Source organism: Salvia splendens, chromosome 21 (genome assembly GCF_004379255.2).
Source record: "Salvia splendens isolate huo1 chromosome 21, SspV2, whole genome shotgun sequence".
Classification (NCBI taxonomy): Eukaryota; Viridiplantae; Streptophyta; class Magnoliopsida; order Lamiales; family Lamiaceae; genus Salvia; species Salvia splendens.
In genome coordinates this window covers 4,573,453-4,589,446 of record NC_056052.1, presented here as the reverse complement: position 1 = coordinate 4,589,446, position 15,994 = coordinate 4,573,453, and the positions used below count along the sequence as shown (strand labels likewise).

General features: G+C 35.5%; 3 protein-coding genes across 3 annotated transcripts; 2 read left to right on the top strand and 1 right to left on the bottom strand.

Moving 5' to 3' along the window:
* The first annotated feature begins 5,136 nt into the window (after positions 1-5,136).
* On the top strand, positions 5,137-7,320 carry LOC121783800 (ankyrin repeat-containing protein At5g02620-like). The gene is made up of 2 exons (XM_042181982.1): positions 5,137-5,887; positions 6,452-7,320. Exons 1-2 carry the CDS (start codon positions 5,303-5,305, stop codon positions 7,154-7,156), a joined length of 1,290 nt encoding a protein of 429 aa, XP_042037916.1. The 5' UTR covers positions 5,137-5,302; the 3' UTR covers positions 7,157-7,320.
* A 780-nt stretch (positions 7,321-8,100) lies between these two features.
* Positions 8,101-10,898, top strand: LOC121783803. Its single transcript, XM_042181984.1, has 3 exons — positions 8,101-8,538; positions 9,633-9,782; positions 10,433-10,898. The coding sequence occupies exons 1-3, from the start codon at positions 8,194-8,196 to the stop codon at positions 10,541-10,543; spliced, it is 606 nt and encodes a 201-aa protein (XP_042037918.1). The 5' UTR covers positions 8,101-8,193; the 3' UTR covers positions 10,544-10,898.
* A 24-nt stretch (positions 10,899-10,922) lies between these two features.
* LOC121783801 (serine/threonine/tyrosine-protein kinase HT1-like) lies at positions 10,923-13,703 on the bottom strand. The gene is made up of 3 exons (XM_042181983.1): positions 12,907-13,703; positions 11,963-12,418; positions 10,923-11,365 (listed from the first exon to the last, which is right to left on the bottom strand). Exons 1-3 carry the CDS (start codon positions 13,324-13,326, stop codon positions 11,114-11,116), a joined length of 1,128 nt encoding a protein of 375 aa, XP_042037917.1. The 5' UTR covers positions 13,327-13,703; the 3' UTR covers positions 10,923-11,113.
* Positions 13,704-15,994: the final 2,291 nt, after the last annotated feature.

Below are 15,994 nucleotides of genomic sequence, written 5' to 3'. Positions count from 1 at the left end.
TGTCATATTTTAATGACTAAAGTCCCAAAATGTCCTTAACATATAGCGTTTTTTTTAATTTTTGTCAAAAACATTATCTTTTGAATTATTCGGTCCCTCACATTTGAAATCGGACCACATTTGGTCCATTTTGGACGGAACCGTCAAATTTTTGACGGTTTTAATTACCAGGTCACAAATCCGTCACTAATCTGTCACTAATTGGGAGAAACTGATCCGTCACAAATCCGTCACTGAAAAACAACCAATTAAGCATCTTTTTACATATAACAGAAAAACAAATCCTAATCACTTCCCATTTTCATTAACAATGAAAATCAAATTCCACCATCTCCTCTATTGCTCCTCCTCCTCCATGGTACAATACCCACCAGCACAAGGTACAAGCCCAGCTTCCCAGCACCATCGGCTAAAACTGCACCGCCAACCAATCCGCCGCCCCCTGCGACACCTTCGTCTTCTACAGAGCTGCGCCGCCGTCCTTCCTCGACCTCGCCGCCGTCGGCGACCTCTTCTCCCTCAGCAGCCCCGAGATAACGAGCCCTAGCAACATCTCCTTCCCCGCCTCGCGCCTCCTACCCCGACCAGACACTCTTCGTCCCCATCAAATGCTCCTGCAACACCGTCAACACCTCCATCACCATCTCCTATTTCCCCCAAAACTTCACCATCAGAAGCGGCGACACTTTCTACTTAGTCTCTACAATCAGCTATCAGAATCTCACCACTTACCAATCCGTGGAGGTCGTAAACCCTAATTCAATCCCCACGCAGCTCGATGTCGGCGACGTCGTCGTTTTCCCCATTTTCTGCCGGTGCCCTACCTCATCGCAGCGGCGGAGCGGCGTCAATTACTTAATCACCTACGTTTTTCAACCCTCCGATAGCCTCAGTGCCGTAGCGTCGAAGCTCGGAACGTCGGAGCAGTCGATTACCGAAATATAGTTTAAACGCATTTAACCAAACATGCGATTAGTGTAATATAGTTTAAACTCAAGGCTCGGATTAGTGACGGATTACTGACGAATTTGTGACGGATCAGTGACAGATTAGTGACGGATCAGTTTCTCCCAATTAGTGACCAATTAGTGACGGATTTGTGACCTGGTAATTAAATTTTTGACGATTCCGTCCAAAATGGACCAAACGTGGTCCAATTTCAAATGTGAGGGACCGAATAATTCAAAAGATAATGTTTTGGACCAAAATAAAAAAAACGTCATATGTTAAGGACCATTTTGGGACTTTAGTCTATTTTAATTAGCCTAGAAGTCTGATAGCCAATACGTAGAAAAATGCCCCCATTAGCCTATCTAGGTTTACACAGATAGGGATCGAACTCTCTGGATTTGATCTAAACTTTCTCGAAAGCTTGGCTATTAACGAAGTTTTGGTATACCCTTGAAACTCTAAGGGGAAAGCTTGGCTATTAACAAAGTTTTGGTATACCCAGGGGAGAAGATATATAGAAAATGCATATTATGTATTTACCTTCTTAAAAAGTGAAATATATCATTCTAAAAAGTAACAAATTCCAAAGAAAAAAAGATATATAAGAAGGTAAATTATTTTTAAAAAATAAAATAATAGTACAAAATGCATTAAAAAATATAACGTGTAATACCTTCTCAAATACATTTGCCCTTGGAGAAGAGTTTTTAATGAAAAAAAGGCAAATATGGTAGTTATAAGATTTTACATCTCCATTGATGAGGAGTTAAAGATACCTCTTCAAAATGAGAAAAGGTATAATACCTTCTCAAATACCTCTCCCCTTGGAGAATGATTTTTCATGAAAAAAAGATAAATATGGTAGTTATATTAGTTTACCTCTCCATTTACCTCTTCCATCCCTTGGAGATGAGCATCTCCAAGGGGAGAGGTAAAGAAAAATAACTACCATATTTACCACTTCTATATAAAATTTCATTTTCCAAGGGAAAGGGTATTTCAGAAGGTATTATACATTCTTTCATTTTGAGAATGTATCTTTACTTCTTCTTGGAACCAGGGGCGGATCTATGTAGTGCGTTAGTGGGGCATTTGCCCCTCCTCAAAAAATATATATCAATGCAAATTTTTTTAAACTTACAAATTCACTTATGATTCTCTCTTAAATGCCCCTTCTCAATATTTCAAAATTTGTTGATAATATATTTTTGCCCCTTCTCACATCAATTCCTGGCTTCGCCCCTATTTGGAATAAAAAGTAAAAAGTTAGTTATTTTTATTCGCCTTTTTCATTTACCGACTTCTCTTGAAGTTCATTACTTTTTTGAGAAGGTATAATTACCTTTTTAAGAAGGTAAATGAGAAATATACCTTCTCAATTTAGCTTTTTTCCAGGGAGATGCTCTTATACAATTTTTTCATCCCCTCTCTAACTTTATTTGGTTCACATTTTATTATTAGAGTGAATTATATAAATACTTTCTGATGTTTTAGTAATGAATATGGATGGTAACTTGAAAATCATATTTAAGACACTTTGGATATTCCATCCGTCCCATAATAGATGACACACTTGAGAATTAGCACGGGATTTTAGGAGATGTTTTGTGTGTTAAGTGGAGAGAGAGAAAATAGTATATTTATATGAATGTGAGAGAAAGCTTTTTCTGAAAAATGAAATGTAATATCTTTTGTGGGACAAACTAAAAAGGAAAATGTTACATCTATTATGGGACGGATGGTGTATTTTTTTCCCCCAAAATTATCCCAAAGCATAGAGAATATTTTTAGGCTTTTCACCCAAACATAAATATAATATGTTCCTAATGTTTGGATACTTGAAATGATATTTCAAATATATGTTGTACATATATACTTCATATGTCCCATTAAAAATGAAATGTTTACTAAAATAGAAATAATATTATCTTTGTTTTTCCCTCTCTCTTACTTTACTCTCTCTTCTTTAACTCACAAAATAACACTACATAAAATCTCGTGCCCTAAAGCAAACGTTTCATATTATTGGTAGTACAAAATAAGTAACCCATGCAATAAAATTCATGACCAACCAAATGTGTATATTCTTATAGGATGAAAGGGGTATTAATTATTTGTAGGTACTAATTATGAAGTTTATTCATTTATTTAAGACAGAAAATAAAGTGTCTATATTAAAATAAATAAGGAATTAATATACCAATTGGGGGTGGTCAATATTAAAGTAGACGGTCCCGACTTGTAGAAGCTTAATGAATGTATTATAGCCCATCCATTTCAGTCGATGACATAATTATTATGATTAAATATAGTAGTATATCTGACTATTTTAAATAAAGTGGCTAAACGAGTTTGCAATTAATTAGTTCATCAAAATTAAGGAAAATTTCTAGAATAATTGTTTAATCAATTTTCGCTCAACTAATTAATTTTAAATAATAATTGATTATGTCATACATTTGATATATTCTCAGCTATTCACTTATTCCATTATGAAACTTTGGTCATGTTAGGTATTTAAAAATATTAATGTAATGCGTATATTTGTAAAAATTAAAGACGTAGCTTTGACTAGGTTTAGTTTCCGTCTATCATATCAAGCTTAATTTCCCAAAAATATGAGATCGCGGGACAATTGAGATATACTAGTATTGTTTATTTTATATATTTGAGGGATTGATCAATGTTGATGATTTTTACGGCAATTGACCCTAAAACCAATATTAATATTATTTGATACTACTAATTTTGAAAAACAAATATACAGCATAATTTTAATTTGACATAAATTACACTTCATTTAATAAGATATTACAACCTGGAAATAATATGATATGGGTTTATATGCGTACAAATCAAAGGGTTTATATGGGTTGAATATGGTGAAATTAATGCCCATCTATAAAATTAAACTTGTAAAGTATGTAAAGTCAACATAAAAAGGTCGAGAAACATATGAAAGGGTTTTACTCATATGAAAGGTTTATTCCATGCCACATGCAAATATTAATATCTCTCTCTTGTTTAATAATCAATATTTAAATTATCACCGAGTTTTTAGGTACTACAAAGGACAGATTCATCAAATTGATCTATTTTTTGAGGGCAACATTAGGATGGTGGAATGTAGGAGGAAATGATATACTATTAATTATTATTATTTTCAACTTTTTTGGTACAATTTTATTTTATTAAAATTGTTATCCTATTTGAAATTATCATTCTTCTATACGGACGATATCTGCTAGTGAATTTTATCATTTATCAACACTTGACACAGTGTATATGCACATCATAAATTTGGAAAACATATGTATTACAAATTGACAATTGAAATATTTCGCTCATGGAAAAATACGCAAACACACTCCATTGTAATATTCGATAACACATTTCACTGTAATATTCGACAAGAACACACTTCAAGAAAAATACATACATAACATATTTTTATGTAAATTTATTCATGTGGAATATGCGAAAAATAATCTAAACGAGTTCAAATTATATGGAATTATTGTGAAATATTTTGGAAGTGTAACTCTGATTGAAAATTATATCATTACTCGAAAATATACATCATTCTACACAAATTACCATAAGTCCATAATAAGTAGGACTTTAACATAGCTTTTGTAGGAATCAATTTTTGTTAAAGGAACAATTCTTTATAGCATTCCATTCAAATTATATATGGCATTTATAGTTGCCAAGCATATAAATAGAATTCATTAAAAATTGTTCAGTAATAATTTAATTCTTTTATATGTGAATACAAACTAAGAGAATTATCATTTCAATATTTTATCTTCGCAAAACAACGGCCAAAAGGAAACTACTCACTTATAGTGGAACGGAGGGAGTAAAAAAAAACCTTGGATACTATAAACAGAGATGCAACTTGCCAGTTAGTTAGTAGTATATGCATAAATTATGATTTTTCAACGAGTTTTATTGAAGCATATACACAACCAGGAGGCTCGAATAAATATTAACTTGATTGAACAAAATCTCAATCTCTCTCTCTCTCTGCACCAGTTTTTCCAAAACGATGACTAAAACTGAGACTGAAATTTCATGAATGATTTTAGCTACATTCATCAATACTTAAACCTTTTATGCAGATGACCAAATTAATTTATGTGAGCACTTAATAGTTAATACTATAGTATAAAAAACAGATTACATATATATACTAAAAGTTGACTGAGTCTATGCAAAATAGTATACTCCCTAAATAAGACCTATCTGGGGAAGACTTCATGTAACTACATCAAAATCAATTCAGCATAATTCATATCCTCCAATTCCACTTTGTACCTAGCTAGTGTGTGAAAAAAGTCATCAAGAAATGGAAGAAACGCTCATTAAATCAGATGAGAAGAAGCTATATGATGCAGCAATAGAAGGCAATGCATCACTATTTCAAAAACTCCTCCAAAAAAATCCATTTCTTCTCAACAAAATCTCATTTTCAAGCACTCACAAATCTCCTCTACACATAGCAACATACCAAAGAAATCTCAGCATCGTGCAACAAATCATGGACAAAAGCCCCGAGCTAGCTGAGGAATTAGACTCCCAAAAATCGTCGCCTCTTCACATAGCAGCAGCGAAAGGGTACGTAGAAATCGCCTCAATATTGCTAGCAGAGGCGCCAAAGATGTGCTGGTCGCGTGACTGCCGCGGCATGAACCCTGTCCACGTGGCAGCCATGAATGGCCGTGTCGATGTCGTGGAGAGGCTTGTTGAGGAGGATGGTTTTGCTGCTATGGAGAGGCTGGATCGCGGGGAGACGGTGCTGCATCTGTGCGTGAAACATCGTCAGCTAGGGGCGTTGAAGGCTTTGGTTGAGAAGTTGGGTGAGTTTGTGTGTGAAGAGGATGATGCTGGAGACACTGTCTTGCATTTGGCTGTTAGATTCAGACAAGTTGAGGTATTTTAAGACCAACTCTTTTGCAAACTTTTTTTTTAGTGTGATTGGGCATAGACACATAGGCAGATAGAAAGTAGTATTCTCACCGAGTCAAGTGATTAATAATTTTCAGTTTAAGTGTCCACATGTAGTTGGTTTACTTTGCTAGATGTTTTTGGTTTTCTAAAGAGGGCATCTTGATCGAGGATATGATGATTCACTAAAAAAAATTATCATTCAAGGACAAAAAATTGGACGTAGTTATTGATTTTTTTTTAATAATAACAACAATTTAGGACGCAAAAGAAAGTGTTCCTGAATTAAAGACACATAAACTTAATCTTTTATTTGTAGAACGCTTCCATTTGCGTCCTCTAATTTTAGTTGGGATACAAACAATAAGGACACTTTTTAAAAGTTGGTGGCATATTTAGAAACACGGATTAGCGTCTTTAGAAGATTAAAAGATGTCTTTAACGGTTTGTTTTGTTGTAGTGATTCTTTATTGTTGAGTTGTGATTATCTTGTAGCTATATCACCTATTCCCTTATCTCTGAAAATTTGTTACTTATTTTCAAATGGCAGACGATTCAATACTTGGTGGAGAACACTATAATCCACAAGAAATCAAAGAATTTGAAAGGGCAAACGCCACTCAAAATCCTAAAACAGAGCATTACCCAGCCAGGATCAGAAGAAACAACCCAAAAAATCAAGGAAATTCTCAAAATACGATCCACCAACCAATCCTCCCAATCCCCACCAGTGGAGTGGCTAACCAAGAAGCGCGACTCCATAATGGTGGTGGCGATCCTGATCGCCACCATGGCCTTCCAGGCAGCCGTCAGCCCCGCAGGCGGCGTGTGGCAAGACGACACGCCGCCTCACAGGGCGGGGGAGGCCGTGATGGCCTACAATAACCCCGAGACATACAAGAACTTCATACGCTCCAACACAGTGGCTTTCGTGACGTCACTGAGCACCATCCTGTTGCTGATCAGTGGCCTGCCGTTCAAGTACAGATTCTTCATGTGGGCCCTGATGGCGATCATGTGGGTGTCGGTGACGGCCGTGGGAGTGACGTATGCGGCTTCGATCATGGTGGTGACTCCTGGATTTGATCGGAAGTCGCTCAGCCAAGTGATCAAGACCGGGATCAGTGTTTGGAGTGGTGTGATGGTGGTTTTGTTGGCCGGGAATATTCTTCGGCTGCTTCTCCGGTGGCTGAGGCGGGTCGGAGTGGGATTCTGGACGTCGGAGAGATGTTTTCGGAAGTCTGGTGAAGTTTAGTCGTGAGAGTAATGGGGATCGAAATTCATTTGAACTTCGAGGATGATGAACAATTACATTTGTTTATGTTTCGTTTGATCTAATAACTAAAATTGTTCATTGACTATATGATTAAATACTTCATGGACTATCTTCTTTGGGATTTTAGTTTTCGTTCTTCTTAATTCTTCTGCTTCATTTCTATTTTTTTACCCATAATATAAATTTAAAATAATTTGATTTAAAAAGTCTTAAATAGCTAATCAATTGATCACATTGGATCAATATTAGGCTTAAGGGGTAACTAATCTCTCAAATAAACATAACTTAAACAATTTGATTAATAAATAGATGAATCGACGATAATTTAATGTCAGTCTTTATGATATATGGATTTTAGTTGTGATGATAAATACTTTTATACCACTTTCTCTATACCACTAAAATAACACATTTCTTTTTAGATTTGTTTTAAAAATAATATTATAAATAGTTAAAATGAAAATAAAGTAAAATAAAAGAGAGAATAATATATGATATTAAATATAAGGGTGATTAATTGAAAAATAAAATATTTCCTGTCCTACTAAAGATGATCTCACTTTCCTTTTTTGTTTATCACATCCAAGATGATCCATTACTATAAATAGAAATACATTTATCTCACTTTATTCCATCTCTCTTACCTTACTCTCTCCATTTAACACACAAAATAAAACTGCATAAAATTTCGTGCCGCCCAAGGAAGGGTCATCTTCTTTGGGACTGAGGGAGTAGTTGAGTTTTGTCAAAAAAAAATCAACTTATTTATTTTTAAAAAGAATACTAGTAACCCATTAAGAGAATTAACTAAAAAAACGTTCGAGTAAAATATTTATATAAGGAATTAAGAAGACAAAATTACTGTTTCCAAAAAAACAGGAAGGAAAATATTGAAGACTATAAAATTGGGAAATTTGAAGGCTTCGTAAATCGAATTATTGACAGACGTTTTACAGTTACTTCCGCTCCCTTTCCAAATCTAGTAATCACATAGCCGCCGCCAGATCACCTCAATAATGGAGGGCGTAGGGGCCAGGTTAGGCCGATCTTCCACCCGTTACGGCGGTCCCGCTGCGGTCTTTACAGGCCCGGTTCGTAAGTGGGAAAAGAAGTGGGTTCACGCGCCGCCCAATTCCAACAGCCACCATCACACGGCGTCCAATGGAACTGCCAATGGAAGCAACGGCTCCTCCCACGTGCAGTTTTATAAGTGGACGCCCATCCCTTCCAGCCAATTGAAAGACGGTAGCAACAATGATAGCAACGGCGGTGATAATGGTAATGCTGAACCTAAAAATTCGAGTAAGGGCGACGATGCTGCGGTGGAGGAGCCTCCGAAGAAACGATTCAAGTATATTCCGGTAAATTTTTGAGTTATTTGATTTTGTCCCAATTCGGTTTGATTGAATCGTTTTTAATTGCTTATGTTTTTAGTTTAGCTAGGGTGTGGGCTGTGATTTGCTGCAGCTGAATTACGGATTATCGGATTCGAATGGTGTGATTTTTGAGTTTTTTTTGGCGGTCTAGGGTTTTTTTTGGTAATTAAATGCCGTAATTGGGATCAGTAAAAAATTATTGACTGGATTTTCGGAAGTTTTGATTTTATTGCTCTGTGGGTTGTATGTTTGTTGTATGCATAGGTTTGGAAGAATTGGAAGGTGGATTTGGGATTCATAAATAATAAATGCGATGAGGTTATGTGACTGTTTCACTTAATGGTGGATCTGATTTCATCACATATGTCCCAAACTAATTTTGGGTGAAACACTTACTTGGAGTGATTCCAAATGCTTACTACATGTGACCCTTCTTAGACATGAAGCGAATCAAGGAGATTGGTTTTAGAACGAACTTGTTTGCGTTAGATTCGTAGCTTTTATTACTGTGGTCTGTTGAGGCAAACAAGTGTTTGGGTGGAAAATCTTATTAATAATGATGAGAAACTCATTTTTGACCAGTTTCTTGTTGCGAGCCTAAAACCCTATACTCGAAGTTTATGGTTTTGAAGTCAGAATATAAATTTCTCAGTGCCTTGTAGGTTCTTAGGTTTTATTACTGTGGTCTATTGAGGCAAACGAGTGTTATGAGTAAGATAATCTGATAATAATGATGAGAAACTCATCTAAAGCCCTGTAGACGAAGTTGTTTATGGTTTTGAAGTCAATATGACTTTTGTGGTCGCTTATATACTCTCTATTCGTTCGCAATATGAATGAGCTGTATGTCGGCATGGATGAACACTTGCTTCATTGCTAGTTTGTTTGAATGTACTTATTGTTTTGTTGTTGAAAGTGAAAAAGTATATATCTTTCAGTGTTTACTGCCTCTTTTATTTGTTTCACCAGCATTGTTAATGGATTGTCCAAAAGCGCTCTACTTTTAATGCCAACTGATCTTCTGCATGGTTACTTATAACTCCTGTAAATTATGTTTACTGATTTTGTTAACTGGACAGATTGTTGTGCTTGAAGAACAAAAAGTTGAATCCTCGGAGCAGATGGAGGATGAAAATAAGCCAGATGAGGGTAACTCAGATGCAATAGAGACAATGTCCAGAGGTGATGAAAAACCTGACATGAATGATACACCGATGGATGAAAACCAGGTGAGCATTGCATCTTTTTTCTTGTCTTTTTCTCTTGTTGTTCATTAGGTCTGTTCTGTCCTTCTTGGATCTCTGTATCAAAACCTATGCTCTTTATGTTTGTGGACAAGTTCAAGATTGCTTGGTTTTCACAATTGAGTTTATGTTTTCTTAAAAAAACTATAAAGCAGTTTTTATACCTTTTAGAGTGCTTTTTCTATGGTTGTAAATTTATCATAGGAAAATAAGGGATAAGAAAAACTGTGAAAATTTTATTACTCCACTTTTTAGAGGCTCCAGCCTTTTATTGTTCCATGGTCTGTAGGGTGGAAAACATGTGATAAAGGGGAAAATATTATCACATTAATACCTCTTGACAATATTATCCATCCCACATAACATGTGAAAATAGTGAAAAAAAATATGGTCAAAGTCTAGGTTTTCTGCCCTTTTCCATCAAAGAGAACACACCCTTGAGGAAATTGGCAGGTCCATCTGCTCAAACTGTTTCCGTCGAGCTAGTGTAGATTCTTTATTTTGCTATGCCTGAAGTTTAGCTATTTGGTATATATCCAAGATGTTACTAGAATATAGACTATCAGTCTCAGCATTAGCAGCTGCAAGAGTCAGTCTATGCTTGGCATCTAAATTATCGATATGCACTGTATCAGGCTTCAGAGAGCAGTCGTGAGGAACGGCAAGATCTGAACGAAAGCACCTTGGATTTGAGTCTAGGGCTGAATGCTCATGATGGTGAAAATGAGTCCAACGATCAAAACTGAGATTAGTAGAGCGAGTCAGCTCTTCATTTATTGAGACGCTGGTTTATTTATGCAAAAGCCTAAAAGTGAGAAGCAGATGAGCAATCTAAGCCTGTTGAGTACAGTGTTTGCTGCGTTTCTTATGCCTAGGAAAGTAGATTTCAAGGTCACTAAATGTTGTAATTTTAGGTTTAGCTTGCTTCTTTGTTGAAGTGATTGTATTTGTATTATTTCATCTCCTTGCAGATGGAATCAAATTTTTTACTCGAATCAGCATTTTCTGGGAGCAGTTGTTTAGATTTGATTTGGGATTATGTAACGGTAACCACATACCACATCTCTTATCTATAAATGATTTGTATTGTTTTATGGTCAAGAAATCTATCTATTCTAGTTAAGATTAGGAACAAACTAGGTAGATGACTAATTAATTAGTAATGTAACATGAAATTATTCATGCCACAAGCTCATAAGTTAAACAGATGAGGTGAGGTAAGTGCTATAGTAGCTATATACATATCAGAAATAACAAATCTATGATCACAACACCAACTTTGAATACAAACAAATTAATAGCATAAGAAGTGAGGCTCAGGCATGTACAGGTACGGATGATGAGTTCATGGATACACATCCTTTCAAGCATTCGATAATGGCGTTTTTGCTCACTAACCCCGAGTGAAGAGTCAGAGGAAGCCCCTCTTTCACACATTCGTCGTACTTCTCCAACGCGCACACTATCTCACTAAAATCCGGCCGCTTGGAGGGGTTGACGGCCCAACATCGTTTTATGAGGTGCGCAATTGCTGGCTGGCAGCTTGCTGCCAATGGCGGCCTCTCGTTCTGCAACATTCATGGATTAGTCACATTTTGCACATTAACCAAATACACAAACATTCAGTTGTTCTGATTTTTCAAACGAAGGCATGTGATCATTGATAACCTTATACAGTTCAGACACATGTCGAATTACGAATTTTTGCACTGAACCTATAAAGTAACTGTATTAACCTCTACACTCAACACACATATCGTTGATTGCTTATACGTTCAATGCAGTTACTTTATAGGTTAAGTGCAAGAGTTTGTAGATTTTGTGAGAAATTAGATTATGATATATCAGACAAACCTAATTTCTCATAAAATTTACAAACTCTTGCACAAACTATAAAGTAGCTGCATTAACCTATACACTAAACGCATGTCGCGAATAACTTATAGGTTGTGTGTAATAGTTACTTTATACGGCTTAAGGCAAGAGGTTCCTAGTTTCTTTCATATCTCCATTTCCCACCAATATGCCTTTGCTTTATATAGTTGCAATTTTTTTCTATGAGGAATAAAAATGCATATACTATTCAAGAAGCAATGGCTAGCTAGAATGAATATTTCAAGTAAAACACACACACACACACACTTAGCATAAAATAAGTATCCAACCTTCTCAGCCACAGCAAAGGCAGCCTGCACGGGCGTCATCCCCTGGAACGGGAGCAAAGCCGTAGTGAGCTCCCACAGCACAATCCCGAAGCTATATACATCAACCTTGCGCGTGTAAGGCTTCTCCTTGATCATCTCAGGCGCCATCCAACGATAAGTCCCCATATTCCCCTTGGCCTCCCTGCACTGCGTCTCCAAACAGGATGTCCCGAAATCAGCAACCTTAACGCGCATCTCATCATTCAAAAGCAAGTTGTTGGACTTGAGATCTCTATGTATGACACCCTGCGAGTGAAGATAATCCATCCCTCTCGATATGTCGAGGGCTAATCTCAGAATCGTCTCGACTGAGAGGGAATATGGCTCCTTCTTGTTCAGATACATCCTCAGAGTCCCTTGTGACATGTACTCTGTGATGATGCAATATACCGGCGGCTTTTTGCACGCAGCAATAAACTACAGTCACACAAAGTGTAGATGTTACATTTAGTTCAAATACAACTGCCAAATAAAATTTATTGTGTTACATAATACATCTGCCAAAGCTACATTATGATACAAGCTTACATACTACTACAAAATTGTTCAAAATTGCATAAATTATGCTTTCCACAATGAAAGGACAAAAATTAGATGATAGTCATGTAGAAATTTTAAGCAACAAATATGTTCATAATTATCACTTTCTCTATACATAAGTACAAAATCCAATATGTACTCCACAATGAGTTAACTCTCAAGATTTAAGGCCAAACACAAATCATACTTATGTAAGAAATTTCAAGCAACAAAAATAATCAAAATATCCTATCAATCATCATTAAACCAAAGTTGCATGACACATGCTACTAGTGTGTGTTTGCGACTGGTAGAGTGGTTAACGTCTGAGACACAAGCGCAGACTCTAAATTAAATGTCGCAATTAGCAAAAAAAAGACACGAACCTGCACGATGTTAGGATGGTAGAGACGGGAGAGGAGGGCAACCTCGCTCTTGAACTGCTGCTCGAGGAGAGCTCGAGTCTCCTCCTTGTGAGTAGGAATCCTAACCATCTTAACCGCCACAGCTCTCTGCTTGTAGATTCCTCGGTAGATTCTGCTGTGGGCCCCAGAAGCAAACTTGTTCCCTATGAACAACTGGGAGAGATCTGCGGTCCACTCCTCTCGTTCCTCGTTGGACGCCTCCCACGTCTCCACATTCTCCGACTCCAGAATCATCGACCACGATTCCAAGCTGTCGAATCTCTTCCTCTCCATGTTGTCTGATTCGATTCGCAGCTGGTTTCTTGAGGTTGAAGGGATCGATAGAGGCTTGTTGCTCTTGCTTTTTCGCAGCCGGAACGGATTGAAACACGAAGCTGCCATTTCTTCTTTTTTATGTATGTATATAAAATTTGGAGGGTTGATTTTTTTTTGTTTGTAATCAATGGTTGTGATCAAAAGGTGTTGCTTTCCTTCTGAATGTGTGCATTGATTTCAAGAAGTGCATGAACTGGTTGAGAAACATGAGGGCGAGAGGGTGATGGTGAAGAGTGTTTCATTTATCAATAAGAGAAAGGATTAATTGTTTGATGAAATTTGCAGAGATGGGAAAAAGTAGTAAGCTAAGAAGATGAAAAATGGAGAGAGATTTGTGAGTTGGCTTTGGTAGTATATTGTAAGGTAAAGAAGTAAAGTAGGTTGTTTGGGTGAAGAAGATGAATTCCAACTTGAGATTTCATGGATGTCTCGTGAATTCTCGTTTCTAAAGTGTAGTAGTGTATTGGAGAGAGAGAAAGAGCTTTTATTTCGAATGGATTCGACCCTCTTATTTTCACTCAATACTAATTTGATTTTAGTAGCAACGGTTTCTAAACTTTAGCACTTTTTGTAAGTGAGTATAAAAACATATCAAAAAATATAAGAGAATGAAAATTTTCATCTTATTTTAGTGGTTGTATCATCAATATTAGTATTATGGATTCAAGTGAAAAGAAGAGAAAATAGGGTTTATCCATAGAAAAATTATCCATTTTTGAAACATGTATGTGCAAATAAAAGAATATAATCAAACTATGTATTTTCCATTTTTTTTCATGAGAAAAAGCAAGGGTATCCAATAAAGAAAATCGTAAGCCGTTGTATTAACTCTACGTGGCTTTGCTTGTCTCACGAATAAAGTTAAACGACGACTTAAAAAAAATTAGGATTCATTTCCTTTTGTTCTTCTCTTTTGCCCAAACACTTTGATCTCATGCACAACCAGCACTCGGCCAACTCAGACAAAAAGTAAAAGAAAGAGCCCCCTATGGTCCATTGTTTGCAAATTTACGAAAAAATATTTTGTATTTATATATACCGACATGCACTCTTCATTACTATGTTATGATGCTCAATTCAATGTATCGCAGTTTTCCACATTCCAATCTATAGTAATATTAAAAGTGTGAGTGTTGTATTATTTGAAGAGATTAAGTTAACTTCTCTACCGGAGTGAAAATTTGATTATTTGATATGCCGTTTAAATAATACACTTTCCATCCAAAAAAAAATAGACAATCTTGTAACGGGTTTTAACGTGCAATTAATAAAATAAGAGAGAAATGAGAAAAAGTAAGAGAGAGAGGAAAAATCATGTAGTGAAACTAGTGTTAGTCGATTGTGAAATCCATTATTAATTAATGGTACGTAATTGATTAAAAACTTTCTATAATTAAACTTAAGTCTAATTTTGGAGATGATCTAAAATGGTAAAACTAGTCTATTTTTTAAGAACGATGGAAATAGTATATTTCATCTCTACAAAAGTGGAGTACCAAATAGCATTAAAATATCGAGAAAACAAAATTAATGCATTCAATTATTGTGTAGTCAGAGAAATAAGTGTATAAAACTTGGAATAGAGCTCCACACGAGCTATATATTTTTCATAAAAATACAAATTATATATCCTAGTACTATTTCGTAAAAGATAAAAATTAGTAAATCCTAATCCTGTGACCACCCATTGAGCCTTTACCTAATCCATTGGGCTTTTTGATCAATTATGACTACGATCAATTTCGGCCCACACGATGAAATATTTATGAAATTTACGCACTAACAAAAGCAGTTTCTCTCAATATAGTAGTACTAATTTTATTTTCCAAATTTTTGGATAATTAGAGTAAAGAAAATAATTTGTATATTTGTCACCTCATAATGCATCTCTAATAAAATCCATGAGATGATCTTGATTAAAGTTTCAACTTCAAAATCATATTTTTGCATATGGTGATCTTTTTGTTACTGCTTGCTCTTGCTCAATTTTAATCCGAGTTCTCTCTCCCATTTAGCTATTAAGAATTAAATTTAAATAACTAAAAAAGCATAAACCATTGTGTTGATTGTTAAGAGGGAAAAACATATGAAAAGGTGGATAGATGATAGTAAATTATTGACGAACTTTAAAAACACTTAAAAGTTTCAACACATGCAAGTATGACCATCAAAGCTCAACCATCTTTAATTAATCTCGGAGCATAATCAAATTAATTTCAGTTGACAAAAAATTAAAAACTGAATTTGTAATATAGAATAAATCATTAATTCCACCAGATCGTGCAGGGTCAATTGTTAAAAGATTAAGAAAATAAGAGTGTGAGATGAGGAAATTAGTATTATAGTTTTATTTTATCCAACTTTCGGTTTATGCGGTTGATGTGAATATTAATTCAGTAATAAACCACAAGGAATGTCAGGTGTTTTAATAATTCTTAATATTATATTGTAAAAAAGAGGGATAACAGGCGTGAATGTGGGGATGGCGCCGGCCACAAGATTTTATGCCCTTGATTGCATCATAATCAAGCCCTTTTTAAATAAATTGGAGTACCATTTTTACTTATCAAAACTATTTTTTTAATTAATACAGGCCCTCAAAACTTTCAACTAAATTTAGAAGGAGTGGTGCTAAATGGCCATAATGTGGCCGGCCATAAAGAGTTAATTTAGTCCATTTACATGTATAAAAAAATTAGAATTACCGATATAAACTTATATGTGTGTGAATGGA